Source organism: Theobroma cacao, chromosome 1 (genome assembly GCF_053813885.1).
Source record: "Theobroma cacao isolate CCN51 chromosome 1, ASM5381388v1, whole genome shotgun sequence".
Taxonomy (NCBI): Eukaryota; Viridiplantae; Streptophyta; class Magnoliopsida; order Malvales; family Malvaceae; genus Theobroma; species Theobroma cacao.
Window position 1 is genome coordinate 19,181,411 of NC_142639.1, and position 27,018 is coordinate 19,208,428.

The 27,018-nt window shown below is 33.3% G+C and overlaps 1 protein-coding gene and 1 long non-coding RNA gene across 2 annotated transcripts; both read left to right on the forward strand.

Annotated features, from left to right (window-relative positions):
• Positions 1 to 17,546: 17,546 nt before the first annotated feature.
• LOC18612851 (uncharacterized) lies at positions 17,547 to 20,329 on the forward strand. Its single transcript, XR_016024175.1, has 3 exons — positions 17,547 to 17,981; positions 18,132 to 18,236; positions 20,025 to 20,329. It is a non-coding gene; the product is annotated as an uncharacterized LOC18612851 (long non-coding RNA).
• Positions 20,330 to 24,410: 4,081 nt separating this feature from the next.
• Positions 24,411 to 25,173, forward strand: LOC108660442 (uncharacterized). Its single transcript, XM_018115040.2, has one exon. The coding sequence runs from the start codon at positions 24,498 to 24,500 to the stop codon at positions 24,972 to 24,974; it is 477 nt and encodes a 158-aa protein (XP_017970529.2). The 5' UTR covers positions 24,411 to 24,497; the 3' UTR covers positions 24,975 to 25,173.
• The last annotated feature ends 1,845 nt before the right edge of the window (positions 25,174 to 27,018 follow it).

Sequence of the window (27,018 nt, forward strand, 5' to 3'; positions counted from 1 at the left end):
TGAAGAAAAACTAATTAAAAATAATTAAAAGTCAACATTAAATAAACTAGCAAACTAAATAAGTTGAGAAAAGCAGTATATTAAAGACCTAGGATTATGGGTTCATTCAACATTTCATCTGAAACTAGCATTTCTTGTTATTTATCTTTCCTGGGTGGTTTTCCTAACCTAGAATCCAAAGCTATGGACAAGTCTCCATCGAGTAGCTTCCTGGAAAATGGGAGAAGAAGCTGCTAGAAGAAAGTATTTACAGGCCAAACTTATCCATTCCCTTAAAATTACCAAATTACCCCTCAACCAATTAACTTACTCTCCTCCAATCTTTTATGCAATCTTTTTGTTCTTTTGACACTGGGACAAGGTCCATAATGGTCTAGACATACTCGGGTTCATGAAAACATAAAATTTTAACTCAAGGTGAAAAATGACCATTTTGCCCCTATCGTGAAAATCGTCGAAATTTTGGTTTCCTTTCCATTTTACCCCTAATTTCACCATCCATTTATGCTTTAGTCCTACTTAGACCATAATATTGTTTAAAACTTACTTTTGGGAGCTTATTAGAGAAAATGACGAAACTACCCTTGGCTCGTATTATTACATCTATACTTAGTTACAAGCCTATAGAGGTTGGGGTCTCACAAAGGTATCACACGTATATTTTATATGCTTGATGAGTTAATGTGGTATTTGGAATTGTCAAAGAGCCTAATGGCTAAACCACGGGTTATGTGCTCTCGTGATGTGAGGCATGAACTTCAGGTGGGTAATTACAAAGAAATACTCAAGACGAATCCTATTATGAATCTTATGAAAATAAGCATTAAGTGGAATAGTTACAAAAAGAAAGTCGTAAGTTGAACGTGGACACTTGTAATGATATTGAGAGATACTTAAGTAAAATCTTATTCCAAGTTTGCAATTACTAGCGTTAATTGTGTGGATGTTAAAAGGAAAATACTAATGTATTGGTATCAAATAATAGTACCAAAGATGATTGAAGATAACCCTGATAATGAATCTAGTTAATGAAAATCCCCTAAGGTGGAAATTGAAATTCGAAAATACGTGAGGTGCACACGACTCCAATAAACCTAAGTCTTAAGTGACTAAGTAATATCGAAAGATAATAGGAAATATATGTTAGAAGTATAAAAGGTAATTGAGGAATGAAGATGACTTTTAGGAATTGTGATATTGCATAAGAAGCAATGATCAAGTAAGGATGAATGTTGAAGGATCAATGAGATCCTAAAGCATACACGGATACCGAATTATAATAGGATGAAAATGATATTTGGCGATTGAAATGTGGTTAATGACATTGTGATACAAGGATACATTGAAATAAAGTTGATATGGTGATAAATAAAGTTGATCAAATGCAAATTGAGGTTAATTAAAATGTTTAAAAGTGATAAAAGACGAAAGGAGTAGTTTAGGATAAAATATTCCGCAAGTGAGAAAATAACAATAAAATAATAATAATTTTATCGGAGGAGAATTTGTGAGATAAAAAGCGATTCGGAAGTCAAGTGAGGATAATAAGGTATTTTGGGTACCAATGAGACAAGATAAAATTTTTAAAATAAAATAATATTTTATTTAATGAAATAATATTAAAATAATAATATTTAGTCGAATGTCAAAATCAGTCATGAAGAAGGATCATATGGTTGATCCAAGTGGGGGAGAAGATGACAAGCACGACTCTATAAAAATATTTGTCATGACATACATGTGATGGATAACATGTTTGCATGCTAAGAGAGTCTCGAAAAATTTACAAAAGTCGGTATTGTACCTAGAGGTACAATAAAGTTGATTTAAGCCTCGAACTAGATCAAATAGAGAATTTACGATGAAATTAAGAATTTTAAAGTCCTAGAATGGTTTAATATGGTGATTCGGAGTTCGAGGATCAATTTGGAGTCAAATCAAAATTTTCGCTATCTAGGGGCAAAATGGTCATTTGCCACCTAGGGACAAAAAGAAAATTTTGGAAAAGATTTTTTTGGCCCCATTTGACTCATTGGAGTATAATTTGACTTATTGGAGTATGATTTGAGGTTTAAAAGTGAAAACTTTTAATTTCAGTATAATTTGGAGTATAGGGGCAAAATCGTAATTTTTTCACATCGGGGGTAAATCGGTAAATTTTATGCCCCAGCACTTGTCAAGACCAAGGGATTTTAATTGTCGTAGGATTGGATAAATACCAAAATATTTGTGGTGGAAAATTAAGAAGAAAAAGTCAAAAAGTTAAAAAATTGGGCCAATAAGTATGTGACACATGGCATGCTTGATTATTTTATTATTTTCTATAGAAATCAGCCCATGAAATCCCCAATTCTCTTACCATATTCGGCCTAGGCAACCAGCAACAAGAACAAAGGAAGAACAAAGGGAAAAACAAGAAAATCTAGGTGGAAATTTAAAGAAAAAGTGAAGAAATCAAGGAAACAAGATAGGTAAGTTAGAATTTCTTTAATTCTCCTTGATACCTAGCTTACCCATGCTTTTGTTCTTGATTTTCATGGTTGAATATTGAGTTATTATGATGAATAATGATGAATTATGAGCCTAGAAAAATAATGAGTATTTTTGAAGCAAAAATATGAATTTTTACCCACTGGGGGTATTTTCGTAATTTGCTATCGAGACTGATAAATTGAATCTCATTCATAGTCACTAAGGTAATTTAAGTATAATTGGAGTGTAGAAAGTGAGAAGAATTGATTTGGAGTTAAATTGGAGATAATAAGCCGAATTAGGTTAGCACCGCATTTAAGCGGTAGTCGGATAAGTTGTATATCATATCATGCATATATACCGAGCCTGAATTGATTTTATAATGGTCAAGCATTGATGTGGTGAATTTTGTATTGTACATTGTGGATAGGTGGTGAGCAAAGTACATTGGTAAAAGTACAGAGATTGTGCTTGGAGACTAGGATTAGGAGTACATCGACTCCTAGAACTGTGAGTGAACTTATTATCGTCTTAATTATCTAGAGTAGTTTTATACAATTGTGTGATTTTATAAAAAATGGGTTTAAATGGTAAATTGCTATGTTTTAGGAGAAATTGCGATTTTATAAAATGATTTTATAAATTTTCTAGAAAAATCGAATACTGGTTTTGAAAATAGAGTAATTGGAGACTGTCTGCTTATGTTATAAATTTATGGTTTTAAATTGAATGGCTTATGAAAAAATATGAGCATGAATGGCTAAACTGATTTTGGTGTTAGAATTATTTGTACTGAGTATTCAGCCTTGAAAGGCTAGGTTGCGATAAATTGCCATGTCATGCTAGAATGAATTTTATTGATTGGTGGAGTATATATTAATTATTCATTGCAGAGGGGGTTCCGTGGACCAGCCTATTAGAGGGGCACGGTAAACTCCATTATATTCTTACCTCGAACGGAGAGGCACGTAAGGTATCTCCTGGGGTAAAGCTTAGGGTTCATTTCACGCCAAACCACCACTTGAAGGGGAACTCAGCCAACGCTAAGGAACGGTTGTATTTTTCTCAAACTAAAAATATATTTTAAGTGTATACAAAAATTTTAACAACCTTGGTGGACTCGGTTGGATGCCCTGCGCAAGGTATCACCGAGTATGAGTTTTGGCATGAGCCAAAGTTTTAAGAAATTCATAAGCCAAGTTGATTACTCAATTTATATGGATTGATTTTATTTGGTTGAAATGAGTTGAAAGGTAATGAAATTACATTATGATGACTTATTTCAATTGTCTCCATTTACTCGACTTTAGATAGTTTAGATGGTATCTATTTACGCACTGGGATTTTATAATCTCACCACCCTTATTTCCTCACATTTTAGGCTCGGGGAATTCCATAGTTAGCTGACTTTGACAAGGACCTTCATTTGGACTCGAATCGGTAAAAGTTGTAGGTTTCTAGCTTTCGATGCATTTTGGTTAGATGTGGGCCCACGTGTCACTGTAAAAGAAATTTTATGCTTTGGTTATTTGCTTTATAGTATATATGAATATAATTAACTTTTACGCTATAAGAATTATGTACCGATAGTTTTATGAAAATTATTTTACAAGAAAATAGTTTATTTTATTGAATATTTTTATTATATTCAAATGGTCAAATTTTCACTTTAAATGAACGTTTTAGATACTTAATTTGTTTTTAAATCATTAAATATATATTTTCTGCTTACCTACTACATTTTTAGCAAGTTTCGAGATTTTCGACAAAAATGATGAAAATGCCCCTGTGAGCCAGAAAACAATATGTTATGTTCTGATTTGGTAATGATTTGTAATCCTTCGAATTTTGATATTTGATAACTTTTGCTCACCAGGGAAGTGCGAAAGCTGATACGAGAGCCTTACGAGGTTTTGATTGACATTCGGGGTGAAGAATGTTTGTTGAGGCCTCGCGGCGGTTGTCACGGGCTCGATGGGGAGTTTCGGGTCGTGACATACATGGTAGAATGAAACTTATATATATAATGGGAAATGATAAGAGAAAAGCTTAAGCCTATAAAGTATGTGAAGTTATGCATAGGAATAATATGAATTCATATGGATTATATGAGAGATAAACTATGGTAGAATGTAAGCTGAATGATAACTTAAAGGTCCAAAGAGTAATGTGGAAATTGATTATACTTTAATGTTCGTGGATTAAATATGATCTTTGAAAATGAAATGGAAGGATAAATTAGAAATGTCAAAATTGAGAAAAGCAAAAAGGGAATTCAATTCGGATATTGTTGCCAAGGTTCCTACACATGGTGATGAATGTTGATATTTAAATGGGTGTATATATGTATGTGTATAGTTGCTTATGTAACTGATTGAAGTGAAGAATTATTCTTAGTGATTTGAGATTTGAGCACAACATGTTTGATGAGTTGTATAGATGATACAATAATAAGAGATACCATTAAAAATTGAGCTATGTGGATGTAAGGAGAATTTTGGAGCAATAGACAAGATAATTTGATATGATTGAGATGTAAGAATTAATGAAGTGTTATATCACAGTTATGTTAAACACTCCACGAAGCATTAGTGCCACGGATGGAGAATAAACAGTGATAGTATTATAATGTGAATATTTGGAGAAATTGAGTAAGAAAGATAAAAGTTAATTTTGTCAAGGATGGTCAAAAAGTTCTAAGTCATAATAATGATGATGTATTTTAAGGCATGAAGGACTAGAACTAATGAAAAGAATTTGATGGTGAATGAAAGAATTGCAGTTAAAGATAAAGATTGGCAAGTGAGTTTCCTTTCCACTCGATTTGAATTGCATTGAATTAAGAATAATGCAGAAGCGTGAATCTTTGAACATGCAATGTAACAGAAAAATTAAGAAGATTTGAATCACCTAGAACCCAAATAAACATGAAGTATGTGGGAATAATTGAAGGCTTTAACCTCCCCTAATGTAGAAAATATGTATAGGAATGAATAGGGCATGTTTATAATGCCATAAAGTTGTGTAGCAATGAATGGGGATAAGATGAATGAATTTCGAGAAATTTGACAAGAACCAAAATAAAGATGTGGTAATTAGATATACATAAGTAATGCGTTCTAGTTAAACCAAAAGTAAATGAGGTGGATGAATCAAAATCCCTATAAAGAAGGAAATGAAGTATGATCGTGGAGTGAGATTAATAATCCAACACCGACGTGAATTCGTGGACAAATTCTATTTAAGTGGGGGAGACTATAACACCCCGTACCCTCGTATAGTAGTCAACATAACTGTATTGATAAGACGAAGGGCCAAATGACACGAATTTAAGTGTCAAAAAGTGGTGATGGGTGAAAGGAATGTTTTGGAGTAATATATTCTGCACACGAGAAAATAATAATTAAATAATAATATTTTTATTGAGAATGAATTAGCAAGTTAAAAGATGATTTAGAAGTGAATGGGGTATAATAAGACATTTTGGGACCCAAGGAGACAAGTGGAGAATTTTGGAATAAAATATTATTTTATTAATAAAATACTATTAAATGATTAATTTTTTATCTGATGTCGAGATTAGTCATGAAGGAGGATTATATGGCTAATCTAAGTGGGGGAGAAAGGAATGTTTAGGAGTAATATATTCTGCACACGAGAAAATAATAATTTTTTTATTGAGAATGAATTAGCGAGTTAAAAGGTGATTTGGAAGTGAATCGGGGTATAATAAGACATTTTGGGACCCGAGGAGACAAGTGGAGAATTTTGGAATAAAATATTATTTTAGTAATAAAATAATATTAAAATATTAATATTTTATCTGATGTCGAGATTAGTTATGAAGGAGGATTATATGGCTAATCTAAGTGCGGGAGAAGAAGAACAAGAGAATTTCAGAGAAGAACAACGTAAGTGGGCCTGCGTGCCTTTATTTAATAGAGCAAGAGCGGGCAACTATATATTTAAATATTATGGTGGCATCTTGATGAAGTGCAAATTATATATTTTAATTGTATACATGAAAAGGAAGAAAGATAGGAAGAAATTGGACTTAAAAGAAATGATTGAGGACCAAATTATAAAGGATGAAAAGTTTGTTGGGACAAATGGCAAATAAGGAAAAGTTGAGGACTTAAGTGTAATTAACAAATTTGAAGTTAAATGGGAATTCGTTAATCAAGGGAAGTTAGATTATGTGGAATGATGGAATTTTCAGGCAAAAATTCACTATTACATGCAAATGATACCATGCAAAAAGGAGGAACTTAGTGGGGAACATATGGGACCCCCACCATGCATAGTAAAAAGGAAAATAGTAAACGTAAGATTAAATCTATTTTGCATGTAATAAGATTGATGCATTAGGTGGCCAAATAAGAGAAGAAAGATGTGATGTGCATGTAACTTAAATAATTTAATGAAAAACCAAATAAAATATAAGGTAAAGTTGTGCATGAAATGTGATTGGAAGAATAAGGTGGTGCATGGAATAAAGAAATAAAGCAAGGAAGGATGAAAGAATGAAGTGGCAGATGGAGAGAGAATGCAGATAGATTTTGGGCCAATGCACAAGGAAGGAAATTGGTGCATGAAGAACCATTGGATGGCAAAATGGCCAAATGAAAATAAAAGGAAATCGGTGCATGTATTGTGATTGGTTTTGAAAGGTGGCCAAATGAAATAAAAAGAAAAAGAATGCATGCATGGTGATTGGTCTAAATGAGTGGCCATGTAATAAAAAATTTAAAAAGTAAAGGAGAAATGAGAAATAAGCCTTGGTGAGAGAAAAGGTCGGCCATTTGGGGAAGGAAAGAAAGGAAAGAAAGCCTTGGACAGGTTCCACCTGAGAGAAAGAAAAAGAAGAAAGAAAAAAGAGAAAGGAAAGGAAAGGCTCAATTTTTGCTCAAAATCAAGAGGAACCGTGAGGTTCCCTCCCTCATCTTGAAGATTTCTGTTGTTTCATCACCCAAGGAGCCTTCAATACTCAAGAGAGAAACCGTGGAGTGTCAATGGAGGTATTAAGCTCAGTTTTGTGATTCAAACAAGGAAAGGTTAGGATTTTTATTTTTAGCTTGAGTAATCTTTGAAAATGAATTGGTGACTAAGAGAAATGTCTTGTGGCAACAAAGATTGGCTTTATTGGAGGAAAATTGGTGACAGCAAGCCATCAAACTCGTGGGTGCATAATGCGTTCAAAGTAAAAGGAAAGTGGTAAGTTTAACACTATGTTTTGAGGCCTATGGTGAGTTGAATATTGTGAGCAATGATTGTGTAGTTGTTGGCAGCTTGGTGAGTGAAATACTCGAAAAGCATTGAGGTTGCATGCAAGGTCAAATTCATCACAAAGGTAAGGCATGCATTGTGTAGTGTTATTGTGATGTCAAAGATACGATTAGAAGCAATTGTGATAGTTGAAAGCTCCAAAAAATGTAATGTGTGGATATGTGTTGTTCTGAAAGGCTTAAAAGGTTATGAATGTTGGTTTGCATGAACAAATATTAATGTTATGCTTGGTGGCAGCTTGTAAATGAAAATTGTGGTGTATGTAAACTTAGAAATTGCTTGATGAAAGTAGATTTATAATAACTGCCATATGTAAGGTTGATAGTGTGAAAATGATAAATGAACTTGATAAATGTCATTGGAAAAGATTGATATGTGCACTAAAGTTATAAATAAGTTACCAATACTTATAATCTAAAGAATTATGCAAGCAAAGGATGTGAATAACCTTAGTAAAAATGTGTCGAGATGTATATGAATATGCAAGGTTAAGTGAGAAAGAATGGTGAATCTATAAGATGTAAGTTAGTAGCATGATGATTAATGTTTGAATGAGAAGGAAAAATGGGAATGATACACACTAAATATATTGAGTTTGAATTGTTGCTAGGAAGTGCAAAAGTAAAGATAGTGTGCTGTGGTGGTGTGCCAGAGGAAGTGACGAGCGACCGGCAAGTAGAAATAGCTAGATACTCATCCGAGTCAATAGCGACGTAGTATCCCGCTATCCTAAGGTGAGTAGGGGGTGTCCATTTTAAAATTTCCATAATTATATATATACGTGATAATTTATTTTAAATGCAAATTTATGGAAAGCAAAAGCTGGTAGAAATCCTAGGTATTTTGTGGATGCTTAAATGTTTGAAACTGTTTTGATTATATATATATATATAAGCTGTATATACATAAAGGATTATTTTAAACCGGGAAATAAGCATTTTAATACGATTCCTATCCAAATGTGCCTTATAGTTTGTGTGGTGTGCATTCATGAATGAATTTCATATTCACCATGCTGATTTGACACCCAAACCTCATGTAAAAGGTTTTACTTTTTATGAAAAGGGGTTTTAGTACGCTACTTGATCAGTATTTTGAAAATGATTTGAAATGATCCTTTGAAAACCCGATTTGGCTTTTAAGTGATTTTACTAAACCGGGAGATTTGAGAGTAGGTCGAATGGCACATCGGATTAGTGTGACCCTTGTACACAAGTGAGCTCTAGCTAGAGAACCTTTGCATCGCTGACGGGCTGATAGACATGGTTGGGGCCATGATATGTGATATATGTGGCAAGGCCACGGGTTCTTTTATGTGGCTAGGCCACAAGTGATATCCGTGGTTGCGACCGCTTGATTTCTCTGATGTCGGTCAACATCGTCGAGACTACCATGGCATGTGGGAATCTCGTGGAAACGATGCTTTTGAATTGTTATTATGTGTATAGGGGCCCACGTGTTAATATTACGCTTTTCTACTCGAGAGTGGCATCTCTTTGGGTTTTCAAACTTTTACGCTTTTGCATGGTGAAAACTATAAGATTTTCTACAGCTCACCTTTTTATACTAAGATGTTGGATTTAACTTCTCACGTATAAGGCGATTTACGAAATTGACTTATGAGCTTGTGTAAAAGCTTTGATAATGTTTGATTTTTACGGAAGCGTGCATTTTTACGATAAATTGCCTTAAGCAAGTTGTTAAACGATTTCGATGATAGCAATCTCTTACTCACACTGGTTTTGACACAATGATGGTTAAATGATTTCTTGCTTAGAAATCCTTGGTTTGATATGTAAGGCACAATGTCCCATTTGCTTTTAAATGCTTTACATGTTCTTATGCTTTATATATTCAAATCTTCTACATTTAGCTTGTTTCCCATCTACGCCCTACTCACGAAGTTGATGATCACTGAGTCTGTGAGACTCACACCCTTATTTCCTTTTGCAGATAAGTAGTCTACTCAAGTGCATCGTACAACACACTAAGATTTACTGTAACGTAGGTAATGACACCTCTTAGACTTCCATTTCGAGTCACTCCGCTATTAGAGGTCAAGTCATGGTACTTTGTTTATTTATGTAAAGGAATACTGGTTGTAATATAAATATTCATTTGGAGATTTTAGACCATGATATCTTTACTTACAATTATATAAATTAAAGAACAAGTTGATTATTTATGCTTATTATTCAAATCATGTCACTAGAGTGATACAGTTAAAGTAATAACATGGAATGGTGAACGAGTATGATGAATTAACAGGAATTTCTAATAAGGCTTGTTCGACACTTGGCAAGTTTTTTTCTTAGAGGTTTCAAACGCCAGTAATGATCGCGGAGCGGTCGTTACACCACTTTCTTAGAGAAGGAGTTTTTACTTGAAGGGATTAGTGGGAGTAAAATAGTTCTTGAAGAAGTTCAAGAATCACAAACTAACATCCCTTTAGAACCTAAGTCGACGGTTGAAGCATTGGATGCTTAAACCAGTGCTCAAGAAACACAAGTACTTTGTAAATCTATGAGATAAAACAACTTTCAAAAAGATATAGATTTATGATGGAAAGAGATGCACTATCAATTGACAAAGAGCTTACTACTTATGAGGAAGCAATATCTAATTTTGATTTTAATAAGTGGCTGGAGGCCATGAAATCCGAGATGGGTGCCATGCGTGCCAACCAAGTATGGACTTTGGTTGATGCACCTAAAAGGGTAAAAATCATAGGATGTAAATGGGTCTTTAAGAGAAAGACTGACATGGATGGTAATGTGCAAACGTACAAGGCTAGGTTGGTTGCCAAAGGTTACAACCAAGTTGAAGGAATCGATTATGAGGAAACCTTTTCACTTGTAGCCATGATTAAATCTATTAGGATTTTGCTTGCTATTGCTGCATATTATGATTATGAGATATGGAAAATGGATGTCAAGACAGCATTCTTTAATAGGAATTTACAAAAAGGAAGTGTATATGACACAACCTGAAGGTTTTACATCCAACGAGAATCAGCATAAAGTATGCAAACTCCAAAAGTCCATTTACGGGTAGAAACAAGCATCTAGGAGTTGGAACATTAGATTTGATGAAACTATTAAAGAATATTATTTCATTAAGAATCTTGATGATCCATGTGTTTACAAGAAGGTAAATGGACAAGTAGTTGTATTTTTAGAACTTTTATATTGATGACATACTACTAATAGAAAATGATATACCGATGTTGCAGAGTATCAAAATCTGGCTATCCAAACAATTCTCCATGAAGGATTTGAGAGAAGCAGCCTATATTCTGGGAATAAAGATCTATAGAGATAGATTAGAAAGGCTGCTAGGATTGTCCCAATCTACTTATATAGATAAGGTGCTAAAGAGGTTTAGCATAATCGAGTCTAAGAAGGGACACTTGCCTATGTCACATTACATTCATCTCTCAAAAGATATGTGTCCAAAGACACAAAAATAGAGGATGAGGATGGATAGAATACTGTATGCTTCGGTTATAAGATCCATCATGTATGCCATGCTATGTATTAGACCAGATGTGGCGTATGCTCTGAGTGTCACGAGCAAATACTAATCAAATCCAGGTGAGAGTCACTAGATTGTATTAAAAAATATCCTTAAGTACTTACGAAGAACTAAGGATGTTTTCTTAGTCTATAGAAGAGCTGAACTCCAAGTTAAAGGATATGGAGATGTTGCATTCCAATCTGATAAGGATGACAGCAAATCACAAAATGGGTTTATATTTACTTTAAATGGCAGTGCTATCAGTTGGAAAAGTTCCAATTAAGCAACAACTGCAGATTTTACAACTAAGGCTGAATACATCTCCAAGTCTGAGGTAGCAACGGAGGAAGTTTGGATCAAGAAGTTCATAATTGAACTTGGTGTGGTTCTTAGCATTGTTGATCCTGTAACTTTGTACTATGACAACAATGGATCCACTGCACAAGCAAAGGAATCAAGGTCTCATCCACGATCTAAACATATATTGCGACGTTATCACCTGATCAAGGAGATCATTGGAAAATGTGATATTAATATAGAGGGAGTACCAACGAAGGACAACTTAGCTGACCCTCTCACTAAAGTTCTATCCCTACAGAAATATGATCGCCACTTGGAAGGCTTTGGTATTAGATACATGGGCAATTGGCTTTAGTGCTAATGGGAGATTATTAGTGTAAGCCCTACAAGCCAATCAATTTTGTGCTTGTAAAACACTATATTAATTAGTTATATTTCATGTTATATACATTATAAATATTTTATATAATGTATAGGGTATTTCTTTATCCATGAGTTTTTTTATAAAGAGTTATAAGAGATTTATGTAGATAAAGTTCTTGGAACATCATGGCCTTGCAAAGAAATTATAAAGGTTATAATTATGAGATTCTTATGCATCAAAGCATTGTTCCTAAATATGTTCCTAGTCATTGTATTATCAAGAATAAGGGCATTGACAATGCTCAAAGGCTGGTACATGCTAAGCCTCCTTACTTTTATAATAAGCAATTGATCTCATAGGTTGAAGTATGTGAGATACTTAGGGATAGTATATGGGTGCTTGTTAAGAAACAAGTTCACTGAACATGACCCGTTATCAGAGTTCTATTTGGTATTTCACTCAAGTGTCTATGGAAATACTTTCATGTGTTAGTAGTGTAAGTAATCCTTAGACTTGTGATATCATGTCATCTTGTATGTGAATTGTCATGCTTTGATTTCACCTCTATAAGTATGGAGGTGACCAGATGCTTAAACAGGGTGCTTTTGTGTATGGCATGAAGCATGCGAAGATGAATGAGTAGTCTAGAGAGGATTCATCACCCCAAGTGATTTAAAAGGGACATATCTCATTTGCTTCTGGCTTATATTGATTAAAGTCCTTGGCCAAGGCAATCTTGATAGGTCAATATAAAAGTTGCAAGACTAATATGGATAAGTTAAAAAGTAGACACTGATTCGGGCTTTCTATCTATCTAGGATATATGATAAAAGGATCAAATTACACTGAGATACTATACATTGAAAGGTTAGTCAAATCACATTGACTCTCTTAACATTTGAGTGGTCATGATTTATTGCTAGATGCTACTCATGATCTATAAATATAAATATAAATTTTTAATTGAATTAATTTGTATTTATTACCAACATGTTGGGACCCTAATGGGTCACACACATAAGGTGAACTGTCAAAATTAATTTAAGCTCAATTGGATGTGATCTAATTGATTTTATAAAGGCTTAATCCAATTAAGTATTAGGCTAAATCAAATATGATTTGATGAAGTATTAAATAAAGGCCCAATTAGCCCAAGACATTTTATAATCCTTGTTGGATTTAAAGTAGGTCAATTCACTCTATGAAAGAATCCCTTAGCCGCCTTTTGAATAGACAGAAGAGTTCTATTTTGTTTTCTCATGTGCTGAGAGAGGATCACAGCCAAAAAAAGAGAAACACAAGCGAGCTCAAAGTTGAGAGTTTGTGTCAAGCCCAGCTCTACAATATGTTTATTATGCCATTCTTACATAAGAATGCATGTTTGCTTACTTGGGTACCTCGAAAATCGTTAAAGGACGACAATGTACCAAATGGTACAATTAAGTTGAATTAAGCCTTGAACTAGTCCAAATAGAGATTTTAAGATGAAATAGAGAATTTTAAAACCCTAGAATGACTTAAAATGGTGATTCGGAGTTCGATGACCGATTTGGAGTCAAATTAGAATTTTCATGACCTAAGGGCAAAATGGTCATTTTGCCACCTGAGGTTAAGATGTGAGTGTTGGATGAAATTTTTTACTAAAATTGATCATTTAGAACATAATTTGAGTTTGAGAAGTGAAAAATTTTAATTCTAACATTTTTTCTAGCATAGGGGTAAAATAGTCATTTTGCAGTCCAAGGGCAAAATTGTAATTTTACACCACCCAACATTTATCCAGCACATGAATTTCACCCATCATTATCATGGATAATTGAAGGGTTTTATGTGGTGGAGAAAGAAAGCTTAATAGTTAAGAATTTAAAAATGGACCAATGGTAAGGTGACAAGTGTCAAGCTTTTATTTCTTTATTATTTTCCTTATAAATTAGCACAAAACCAGCCCATTTCTCTTCATTATGGTCGGCCTCACCAAGGAGAAGCAAGAAAAAGGAAGAACAAAACCCTAGGTGGAAAAATTCAAGGGAAAAGTGTGAAAATTCAAGGAAACAAGTGAAAAAAGGTAAGATTTTTTCAATTAAGCTTGAGATCTCTCTTTCTTAAGCATTTTTTCTTATTTTCCATGGTTGAATCACATGAAATCATGATGAATCCCTTGCTGGCCGAACACTTAGAGGGAGGTTTTGATGCTTGATTTGGTTAGATTTCAATGTATTTTAGTGTTTTTAGTTAGTTAGTGATGTGTAGCATGAAAATCAAAGAAGAAAAATTCATGTTCTTCCATAACCCTCATTGGCCGAATTCTCCATGTGGAATATTGATGATGATTTTGATTTTATTTCAAGTGATTTGGTTAGGAATTAGTGATTTATGGTGTGAGAATCAAGCTTGAAAAATCATAGTATTGATGCACCCACCATGGCTGAAATTCCCAAAAGAAAATGTGAAGATTATTTTGCTAAATTTTATGCTATTTGACTTGTGTTTGATGATTTGGAGAATTGGAAGAAAAATGGAGTTAATTGGAGTTGAATTGGACATATTGGCTAATTAATCGGGGTGATAGATCGAATTAGGCCAATTCCATTTTATTTAGGTACATAATTGAATTTATATTGAACACCGTATTTAGATAGTTACCCGAGTATTTCACATTCCATTTCATGCATTAGTATAAAGCCTGAATTGGATTTACAATGGTTTAGCACAATTGTAGTAAATGGTTTATTGTGCATTATGTCTAGGTGGTGAGCTTTCTAGCAAAAGTAAAGAGATAGTACCCGAGGATCAAGAATCGGAGTACTCAAAATTCGACTCTCGAAATAGTGAGTAACCTTATCTCATCTTGATTATCTGAAGTGAATTTTAATTCTTTTTTGTGATTTTATAGAAAATGAGTTTAAATGGTAAATCTTTATGTTTTATAAAATTGTCTTGAAATTGAATGATGGTTTTGAAAATGGAGTAATTGGAGACTAATTGCTGTGTTATAAATCATGGTTTGAATTGAATGGCTTATGATAATATTGGCATGAATGGTTGAATTGGTAAATGTGTTGATAATGTATGAACTGTTGATTTGCCTTGAGAGGCTGTAAAATAAAATAATTGCCATGTCATGCTATCGTAAATTTTATTGTATGGTGGGTTTAGCTTGCTGCAGTGGGCAGGTTCTATGGACCAGTCTTTTTGAGAGGCACGGAATCCTGTTATATTCTTACCTCGATTGGGGAGGCGCGTAAGGTAACTTCCAAGGTACAACTTTAGAGTTCACTTCACGTCAAACCACCACTTGAGGGTGAACTCAGCCAACGCCAAGGAACGACTATGTTTTCAAAATAAAAACATGATTTATGCGTACATGACTTTTTAACAGCCTTGACGGACTCAGTTGGGATAGCCCTAGGCCAAGGTATCTCTGATAACTAAGTATGAGAATGATTTTGGCACAAGCCAAACTTTTCAAAAAATCATAAGCCTCGTTGTTTATTTGGGTGAAATGAACCTATTTTATCTTATTAAAATGAGTTTGAAATGCTGTGAATCATTTTTATGTTAAACTATTTTATCTGTCTCCATTTACTCAGTTTTAGATATTTTAGATGGTATTTGTTTACTCACTAGGATTATATAATCTCACTACCCTCCTTTTCACCCATTTCAAGCTCAAGATAGTTAGTAAATAGCTCATTTCGTTGTGGGCTACAATTGGACTTGCATCCTCAAAAACTGTAGGCTTACCGTTTTTGATACTTTTGGTCGTTCGTGAGCCCACATGTCACTATAAATTAAATCTTATGCTTTGGTTATCTGTATTACAGTACATATGAATTTATTTAGCTTTTACGCTACAAAAATTATTAACCGGTAACTCTATAAATATTGTTTTATAAGAAAATAGAATATTTTATTGAATATTTTTCTTATATTCAAATAGGTATAGTTTCACTTTAAATGAATGTTTAGACATCTAAACTTATTTTTGATTATGAAATATGTGTTTTCCATTCGCATACTACATTTTCAACTGGTTTTGAGATTTTCAAGGAAAAATGACCAAAATGCCCCTGTGAGGAAAAAATTATTTTTCTATTGTTTTGATTTGGAAATAGTTTATAATCTCTCAAAACATGATACTTAACAACTGTTGCTCACAGGGGAGGTGCGAAAACTGATATTAAAGCCTTGCGAGGTTCCGATTGGCATTTCAGGCAATGAATGTCTATCGGGACGTCGCGACGGTTGTCACGGGCTCGAAGGGAGTACCGGTGTAATACCCTGCACCCTCCTTGGACACAAATAAGACCTTATTGATAAAACGAATGATCGTTTGATGTGAATTTGCGTGCCAAAGAGCGGCAAAAGATGAAAGGAGCGTTCTAGAATAAAATGCTTCGCGCGTGCAGAAACAATAATTAAATAATAATATTTTCGTTGAAGAGGAATTTGTAAGCTAAAGGATGATTCGAAAGTAAATCGAGATGTAATGATGTGTTTCGGGACCAAAGAAGGCAAGTGAAAAATTTTGAAATAAAATAATATTTTATTTAATAAAATAATATTAAAATATTAATATTTTATATGTTGTCGAAATTAGTCATGAAAAATGGAATATGACTAATTTAAGTGGGGGAGAATAAGTAAAGAAGAATTTTGAAGGAGAACAACGATAATTGTGTCAGCGTGATTTTATTAAATCGAGCTAACGTCGGTAAGTAAATATTTAAATATTATGACGACACCACGTTGAAATGCGATCTCGATATTTTGATTATACACGTGTAAGAAAAGGAAGATAGAAGGAAATTAGAATTTTTACACGTGTCGGAAGAATTAATTTTAAAAATATGAAAATTTGAGGGAGGTGTATTAAATAAAATGAAGTTAAGGCATAAAATGTAAATTTTATTATTTTGAAGAAATAAAAATAAAATGAAAATAAAATGGATGACAAAATAATGAAGAAAAGATGTTGAAAAGTCAAACCAAAGAATTCTAAGGTGAATGGCCGGCCATACAAAAATCAAAGGAAGAAAGACACAAAAAGACAAAGAAAACAAAAGAGAAGAATGTAGAAATGATGGTGGGGCCGGCCATGTGAGATGAAAGAAATGAAAAAAAAAAAAAAAAAGAGATAGAAGAGAGAAGTCGGTTATGAAGAGGAAAGAAAGAACCAAAAGCTGAGCAAAAGAAAGGAAAGGAAAAAGGAAAGAAAAATCATGGGAGAAGAAGAGAAAAGGAACGAAAATTTTGCTCTTTTCTTGGCACGGTTTTCCTGCACTTTGAGGGAGGAAAAGAGAGCTTTTTGTTGTAATTTTTGGAGGAAGAAAAAGCTGAAAATTTGTGAGGTAAGAAGTTGATTTTTTTTGCTGCACTTTGAGAGAGAAAATTCATAAGTTTTTGAAGGGATTTTGGTGCTGAAAATTCAAGGTTTTTGCTGCTGAATTTTGAGGTTATGTTGCTGTAAATTTTTGGAGGTTTTTGCTGCCATTGAATGACAACTTTGGTTACTGAAAATTTGAGCTGTTTGCTGCCAATTTGTGCAAAAAAATTGGAGCTGTTTGCTGTCAATTTGTGCAAAAAAATTAAAGTTTTTTGCTGGTAGTTTGTGCAGCAAAATTGGATAGCTTTGTGCAGGAAAATTGGACAGCTTTGTGCTGCCAAAATTGAGAAGTTTTGTTGCTGAAAATTTGAGCTGGAAATCTGCTGATTTTAGAATAGAAAATGGCAGCAAAAAGGGTGAGAAAATGAGGATTTTGGTGACCGATTTTAAGAGGAAAGGAAGAGAGGAAGCCACGGTGGTGAAGGGAGTGACGGGCTGAAAGAAAAAAAAAAGAAGAAAGAAGAAACGTGGAGAAGAGAAAAAAAGAAAGAAAACGAAAAGAAAAGAAATAGAAAATAAATGGGCATGACCCAATAGAAATTAAGTGGGCATGGCCCAATGGGAAATAAAAATAAATGGGCTTAGCCCAAATAGAAAAAATGGAGAAGCCCATGGAGAGGGCCTAAAGGTTATAAAGAAATGGAAAAATGGCCAATGGTAAGTTAATGTTATATTTTAAGATTTATGGGTAGTTTAATATTGTGCATATTTTGAATGAAAAATATGCAAGTTGCTTAAGGAATTTTTAATTAAGTTGCTACCCATACAAATGTGTGATTAACTATACTGAGTTTAAATTGTTGCTAGGAAAGTTTGTCGTGGAGGCGTGTCGAATGAAGTATGTGACCGACAAATAGGAATAATTATATATGCGTACGAATCAATAGTGAAGTAATATCCCATTATTATGAGGTGAGTAGGGGCTGTCAATTTTAAAAATTTCGTATATATATATATATATATATATATATATATATATATATATATACGTATATTTTACATGAAGTGCAAAATTTATGGAAAGCATGCGTTGATAGAATTTTAAGGAATCGTGGGTGCAAGTTATTTTTAGCAATCATTTGAAATATATATTATACGTAAAGTGTTTTAAATCGAGAAACAAGCTTTTCGAAAAGATTTACATCAAAGGAAATTGTGCCTTATTGTTTGTGTGGTGTGCATTCATGAAATTTATTACATATTCACCATGCTATTTTGATACAAAATATCATGCAAATATTGACAATTAACATTTTACGAAAATAGAGTTTTAACGTGATGTGGGGATCGATATCTTGAGAAAGATTTAAAATATCCCCTTGAAGATCAAATTTGAATTCTTTTAAAAGGTGATTTCATTTTAACCAAGAAATTCAAGAGTAATTGGAGACTGCTACTTGTTGTGTTATAAATTGTATTTTGAATCGAATGGCTTATGATAATGTGGGCATGATTGGCTGGATTGGTAAATGTGTTGAAAATGTATAAACTGTTGTTTGCCTTGATAGGCTAGGTTGTAAAATAATTGCCATGTCATGCTATTGCAAATTTTATTGTATGGTGGATTTAGCTAGCTACAGTGGGCGGGTTCCGTGGACTAGCCTATTAGAGAGGCACGATAACCCCGTTATATTCTTACCTCGGTTGGAGAAGCGTGTAGGGTAACTCCCGAGGTACATCTTTAGAGTTCACTTCACGCCAAACCACCACGTGAGGGTGAACTTAGCCAACTCCAAGGAACGGCTATGTTTTCAAAATAAAAACATGATTTATGCGTACATGACTTTTTAACAGCCTTGGCGAACTCGGTTGGGATAGCCCCAGGCCAAGATATCCCTAACAACCGAGTATGAGAATGATTTTGGCACAAGCCAAGTTTTTAATAAAGTCATAAGCCATGTTGTTTAGTTTTGACAAAAATGTAATGGTTTTATATGAGTTGAAATAAGTTTTAATATTATGAATTATATTTCTCTGCATGGTGAAAAAGGAATTAAACGGTTTTTCACAACTCCCCTATATGTTTATCTGTGAAATGAATCTGTAATTCCTCGCATATGGGGCGAGTTATGGTTTGGGCATGATTTTAAATATTATTTGGTTTCGCGAAAGCTTACTAAATTTTATTGATTTGATTCGAAAATGATTATTAATATATTTTGACGCAAAAAATTTTATTAACTCGATTATTTATACTTTATAAGAAATTCTTAATTTTTATATAAGGCACAAACCCTCGTTTGAAACGAATTCCTCTTATAATCTTGCATTTTTATATTCAACTGATCTGCCGTTTGCCTGTTTTCCATTTACGCCCTACTCGTTGAGTCGATGATTATCACTGAGTTTATGAGACTCACACCCCTTTATTTTCCCTTTTGCAAATAGGGATTAGCCTAGCGTGTAGTCAGTAACGCGTTCGGTCCACCGTGAATAGGTAAAGACATCTCTTAGCAATTTATTCCAAGTCGCTCCGCTGTTAGAGGTCAAGTCGTAGCATTTTATTTATTAAGTTGTAAACGAATTCTAAATTTTTATATAAGTAGTAATTTGGAGATTATAAATTTTAATGCATATACTTACGAATAAAAGGAAAAAAGTTTGTATTGATTTTTATATTTATGGTTCAATTTAGTATATGAAAGTATCAATATTACATGGTGATTGAATGTAGTGGATTAATGAGTAAATTCTAGACAGGCTTGTTCGAGACTTGACGGGGTCTTTTTCGGAAGTCTTGGACGTCGGCAGCGATCGGGGAAAGGTCATTGCAACCGGGTCATGACAATTTGTTAGCACAAACTTTGGCTTGGGAATTCACACACTCTTAGTGAAGAGATTTCAGTAAATCACTATGTGGATCACCATTAGATGCAGGACAACTGTGCTGTTATGATTTGATAAGTCCTAGTTGGTGTACAAAAGCTAAAAAAGAAAACAAAAAGAGGACTCCACTAAAAAACTAGACTTTCAAGTATGTCAAAATCTCTCTTGTGGTTTTTCTATATGAGTTTCAATTTAAGTGATCTATGGCTTAGGGGATTAAAATTTTAATAATACTTCACGGCATATGAGTCGTCTTAGCATGATTTAAATCCCAACATATGCATATGCAATTGTCTAGTGCTTTTTCATGTGGAATCCATTTACATAATACTTAATCTGGCTCTAGTAACTTAGTGTCCTTCTTGCATGTTCTTTTCTTTTGCTTACTTACTTTTTAATCCATTCTCAAACATATAAATACTATGAATATGAATATGGCTAACTTAGCTTAAAAACTATTGTTTTGCTCTTATTTTCACTTTGTTTTTTTTTCTATTAGAAGCATAATTAAAAAAAAAAGATAAGTAAAAGTATGTTATTCTTTAATTATCTATATGTCTTCTGATCATTGCAGTGGAAAGTTCATTTCTACTTTAGTTCTCTTAACCTATTTTGTGAGTTTGCATGGATCAAAAGATAAGCTACTCCATCTTGGCTCTTGAAAATTCATTTATACCTTTCCTTGGCATGTAAATGTTCATCTTTTTCATCTATCATTTATTTGTCCTGGTGTTACATTTGGGTTAGATATTTTCTATTTCCAAATTAAGAAATTATTTTGACCTTAGCTTGAGAGATATTTTTATTTCAATCTTCTACAATATTTCTTTGTTTTTTTTTAATTGTATGAAATCAATTTTACTATCTTGACATGTTATTAAATTATTTTAATTTATATTTTAAAATGTTTAAATGTATTTCATAATTATATGTTTTTGTTAACATTTTTAATTGTAAACATGAATGGGAATTACTCTTAATTGTCATATTCTCTAAAACTTAGATTACAAAATGGCGGGAGATCAATCTTGGATGTGCCACCGACTAACATTTGATGGATTCAATAAAGATGAATATATAAATGGAGTTAGATAATTCATTATTCTGCATTTTCTAACCCTACATTTATGTGGGAGAATAAGATTAGATGCCCCTACTCTTGGTGTATCTACAACAAGTTTCTAAAATTTGACAAGTAATTCAAAGCACATTGGCAGTTCAGTTCCATTCGTTGTTCATGCAAAAAGGATGGTATGAATTAATCTTACTTGGTATTTATATCTATGGTTTTCTCCATTTTCTTTCAAACTAAATTTAATTTGTATGTTTAGTAGTTTGACTTGGGTTTTTCCTTACATGTTATTTATATATATGGATTATAATTGAGTATATATAATTGTAAATAAATGCAGTCAATCGAGATAGAACGAGATGTTAGCTTTTTGGAAGTGTTCAATCACACCCCCCAAAATGTTTAGTGGGTCACGATGATTTTATAAATAAAAAGTCTAAATATACTAGTGTATGTACAAAATTGATTGATTTTTACTTCAAAGTTGATGATATAATTGAATACTAATCTTTTTTTTTTTTTGTAGGAAATGTATAATTTTGCATTATTATAGAAGTATAATGAAGATTCATCCTTTCAACCAGAATTCAATCCACATGCTTTGACAAAAGTAATTGGAAGGATGGAGACTACATGCGCTCGTGTGTATGGGTTTGGTATTCAGGTGCCTGTTGCAACTCTACTTAGTGGAACACAAAGCAATGCAGTAATATCTGAGTCAAAGTGTGGTCCTATCAATTCAAACACTACTAATTCTATAATTGTATTAGAAGAAAAAGTGAAAAGTCTATCAACAAACCTGGGTAAGATACATGAGGAAATTAAGGAGAATAATGCCAATTTAATGACAAACATGAAGGAAGCAATGGCAGAAATTATGAGTGAATTTATGGCACTTATGGAAGTAATGATCGTGAGTAATGCACTTTTAAAACAAGGAAATGTGGGTACTTTAACCTCAAATCTTGGCAAGTATGAATGCAACATTTCATGATATGATGTCTCTTTTCCATTGTTGGACTTGGAATCTTTTTTAGTATGGCATAATAAAACATTTAGTTTTATATTTATATTTGTTTGACATTTTTAGATATTGTGTGTTTATAACGATTTTTAATTGTATGAACTTGACTCTGAATTTTAGTTTTTAATGTGTGTTTCTCTTATAAAATTTGAATGTGAATTGTGATTGTCAATTGATAATTTATTACCAAAATTTTATTTGGTAATTTCTATTGGAAAGGCATTTCCAATACAAAATTCCGTGGAAAACGCTTTCTAATGGAAAATTCCGTTGGCAATTTCTTACGGCATTTAGTCAAAAATGCATTTCCAATGAAAATTTTGTCAAAACATTTCAACCAAAATTTCCATTTTGTTGAAAATTTCCAACAAAATTCTATAGGAAATGCTTTCAAATCGAAAATTCCGTTAAAATTTTCAATTGAATTCTGTGAGAAATGCTTTTCAAACAAAAAATTTGTTGGAAATTTCCTAAAAAAATTCTGTTACAAATGCTTTTATAATGGAAACTTTTGTTGGAAATTTTCAACGAAATTGATACGATACAACCAATGGATTATGTACTTTTTTTGACCGAATTTTTTGATGAATTTCTAACAGAAAATATTTCTAACAATTCTTTTACCGACGGAATTTTCAACGAATTTTTTCATTAAAAATTTATCAAAAAAATGCATTTCCAATAAAATTTTAATTTTTTTCAACAAAAAATTTCGTTGGAAAAAGCTTAGTTTTTGGTAGTGTGTGGGCTTAATCCAGGTTGATACTTGAGTTTTGAATTTTTTTTTTTTTTTGTTTTTCTAGAGTTTTAGAGGTGAGATTTTGTAAAGGGAAAGGTCAGTGATGGATTTCGGATTTAGTATGGATGGTGGATTTTGTACCAGGGTTATAGGGTGGATGAACAGTTCATATGTTCCTCTGGCGGGTTACAGTTTTCAACTAACCCCCATTTATCTATAAAACTTCTAATGGCTTAGAAAAAAAAAATCTATCAATTATAGTGGTTGAAACGTTAGTAATGAAAAATCGCTTTCTTTTTTTTGCAGAAGAGGAAGTGTAAAAAATAATTGAGTTTAAAATTTTTATTTAAATCTTACCTTATATTCTTACTGCTTGAATTAAATATGTAGGGCAAAAAACACCAATTTTACCTTAATTAAAAGTTTAAAATCAGGTTATATACATTGTATCTGCTTTCGAAAATATTCCAAATGTAATGCCAATTGTTTAGAAGTTAGAAATGCAATGCCATTGTGAATGGCAGCTAGCTTCTTCAACTATCACTTTATACTGATGTATAGCGCATTGAAAGAGTTCACCTCGATAAGTTATTGTTACAACTATGCCAATAAATCATCATTTCTTTTTTGAATATTATATATATATATATATATTTAATCATGTTCGGCCATTGTACATTCAATTCTTCATGGCGATCACCCAAAGTGATTCCCTTTTCTGCCTCTTTGGCATATTTACCCTGACATTCTCTTAATATAGCACTATAAATACCAGTACCCAAAGCGGTTCCTGACTCTTATAAGATTTATTAGTAAAAAGCATAGGACAAAAATACATTTCTATTGTTAATGTTGTGAACACCGTGTTAAAGTTTCTAAAAATATATGCCGGGGTTTTTTACATGTATTAATTTCTCATATTCTATGGTTATATATTATCAATGAATCCAACCCCTGTCACTCATATATTAGGCACATGGTTAAAAGGTAAAACATATAAAATACACACATACATACATACAAACATACTTGTATACATAAACACATATCCTAAAGCTACAAACTCAATATTTAAATAATTGAGCTACAAACTCTCAGATTGTTGTACGCTCTTTAACAGCAATTCATGCATGCATGCATTTCTCATCAGTCATGCACACTGCTGGCAACTCATACAATTACTACCATTGGCTTTGGCCTTGTTCAGTTTACTTGAATATATTTTCAACCTAACTCAAATTATTATAATACAAACATATAATTATAACCTATTTCAGAATCTCAAACAATCTCCTAAAAATAATCCCTTCAGCACACGGTCTTGAAAAATCTCAGACATCAAAGCTCTGAGCCTTCATTTAAACCCCATTCAATACTCACAACTGTCCCCTACCAGCCTTTTTTGCCTTTAAAAGGAGATCTTCAACACACACATCAGATACTAAGAAACACACAAGATAAAGTTAGAGAGTAATAGCGAGAGAGATATCAGTTTTTTCTCGATTAAGAGATATGGCAAAGTGGTCTGTTATGCTTCTTGTGGCATTACTTATGGTTCATGCTAGTGCAAGAAATGTGCCCACTGCAGGTACTCCGCCTACTAGTACTCCAGCTAGTGGTGCAGCTGGTCTTAATGACCAAAAGAACTTCGTCACGTATGGTGGCGTTGGCGGCTTCTCCGGACTTGGCTCCAATGGCCTGCCGTTTGGTGGAGTTGGGGGGGTCGGTGGGATTACTCCCATCGGTGGTCTAGGTGGTCTAGGTGGACTTGGAGGTGGAGTTGGGGGGATTGGTGGGATTACTCCTTTAGGTGGCGGAGATGGTCTAGGTGGACTAGGAGGGCTCGGGGGATTTGGTGGCTTGGGCGGTGGTGTTGGCGGTGGTGCTGGTGGTGGAGTTGGAGGTGCCGTTGGTGGTGGAGTTGGAGTTGGAGGTGGAGGTGGAGCTGGTGCTGGTGTCGGCGGTACTGGTGTCCTTCCTTTTCCTTGAAATATTAGTGGGCTTTACCATAAATACATAAAACTTATTTCAGAGATATAATTATCCAAGTATTTCGCAGATGTAGTTTCATGTTTATTATGTGTGAGTCAGAAATCGTCTTCTTTTATTTAGTTATCTTTTGTTTGTCAATGTTTTTCATTTGTATCCAACGTTTTTATGTTTTCTAATGAATATTTTCGTAAATAAATCTAATCTTCTCTTCTCTACATGTTGTACTTATCTTATTTGCCTACCACTTAATTTCTCTTCAAAATTCCCATATCCATAGTTCTAACCTCAAGGTTGAACGAACATAAATTTATTTTTTGAACTAAAACATTAATTTCTTTTTCTTTCCATATTACATATAAATTCTTTCGAGTCTTTCAGAAACTTTTGTTCCCATTATAAATCTTACTATAATTGTAAGTACCATGGCCTACATAATATTGAACTCTTTAGGTCCAATCCCACTTAATGGGTTTAAACACCTTTCATCATTAACTCATAACTTCCCAAATTATATTTAATTTAAATTAAATTGAATGGGATGTTACGTGTGTGTATATATATATATTTATCCTCAAAAACTCTGTAGGACATGTCAAACATGCCTGCCTGGAACCCTACCAAATGCGACTAGCTAGATTAGCTATTCAAATCGAGAGAGAGATGGCTCTATCTCTTTCTTCCTTTCTTTTATAATTAGTAACATTTACTAGAAAGAACATAAATACTTGCAAGCAACGCTAAATAAATGCTAAAGCTTTGAGGGGGTTTTTTGATTCGTGGGCATAAATCCTAATGGTCCATCAAACTATATATATGCCCGACCAAATTAAACCTCAGCGGAGGTTCATGCTTCATTGCTTACTAATTAGATCAATATGTGTTTAATTAATGATTCCTGAGTTTTTGGGTCCCGAACGAAGACTTTCCGGTGGCCCTGCATGCATGGATGCACGTTTCCTTTTCTAAAAGAAGTGAGCAGAAAACTTTAAATCAATCTATATTAGGGAAAACAATTTTTGTCACAAATATGATTAATAAGCCTTATCATTATCAGTCTAACTATATATATCCGTCTGAACTTGACCTAATAATCAAACAAGATTCAATGATATAATGGCTTCAAGTTTTGCTTGTTTGAAAGGAGAATCTTGTTGAGTCGTGTATCAAACTAAGCCAAAGCTATTGGTGGACGGTTTACCTTTATTACAACTCCAATACTTTCGCCACCATGGCTGTGGCACATACCAAAACTATTATATTTTCCAATGACAACGCCCACCCAACGTCATCATGGCCATGGTCCATGGGAGCAAAATTTTGGGTTGTCTCATTAATTCAATTTTAACCACTTTGATTGTTTCTCCGTTTTATGGAATACTGTGGCCATAAAATTGGAGTTTGGACCACCTTAGACTACAAACTTTTTCCCATACATAAATGCTAGTGTTCAATCGGGGATGTAATATACAAGAGCAGCACAAAACAATCAAATCGAAGGCGGGTGTCCACAATTGATTGCTGTAACTGTCTCGTGAGATTAATAATTGATCATGGTCTGCTTTCCGATTTTGAATTAACTCAACACTAACCCTACTTTATCTTACTTTATTACAAACAAATGATAAGGAAATTTAATAATCCGATCACTTATAAATGATATGAATTTTTATTCATTATGAATAATCTGAACGATGAATATAAAAATAAGATTGTTAGTTGGTGAAATTTAATCATCTATACAGTTCTTTTTTTGAGTATTTTAATCATATATACAGTTAAAAGTTAATGGAGTGGTTGGTATTTTTTTTATTTTTTAACTAAATATAATCAGAGACCACTCGAGACCCTCTTGAAATTTAAGTGGTGCTGGTCCATGACAGTAAAAGCTCTCAGACAGGAGCGGATCAGACACATCTTTAAATAACCTGTCAAAAGTTTGTGTGATCATAATGAAAAAGAACAACAGGAAAACGGGCCATGCATGACAGTTTTGAATTGGTTGGGTAAATTTTTCATTAATGAGGTGACCTACTGTTAGCTT

Excerpts from the sequence above, each read along its gene's own strand:
- LOC108660442 (XM_018115040.2), top strand. The coding sequence starts at position 24,498 with ATGGCAAAGTGGTCTGTTATGCTTCTTGTGGCATTACTTATGGTTCAT.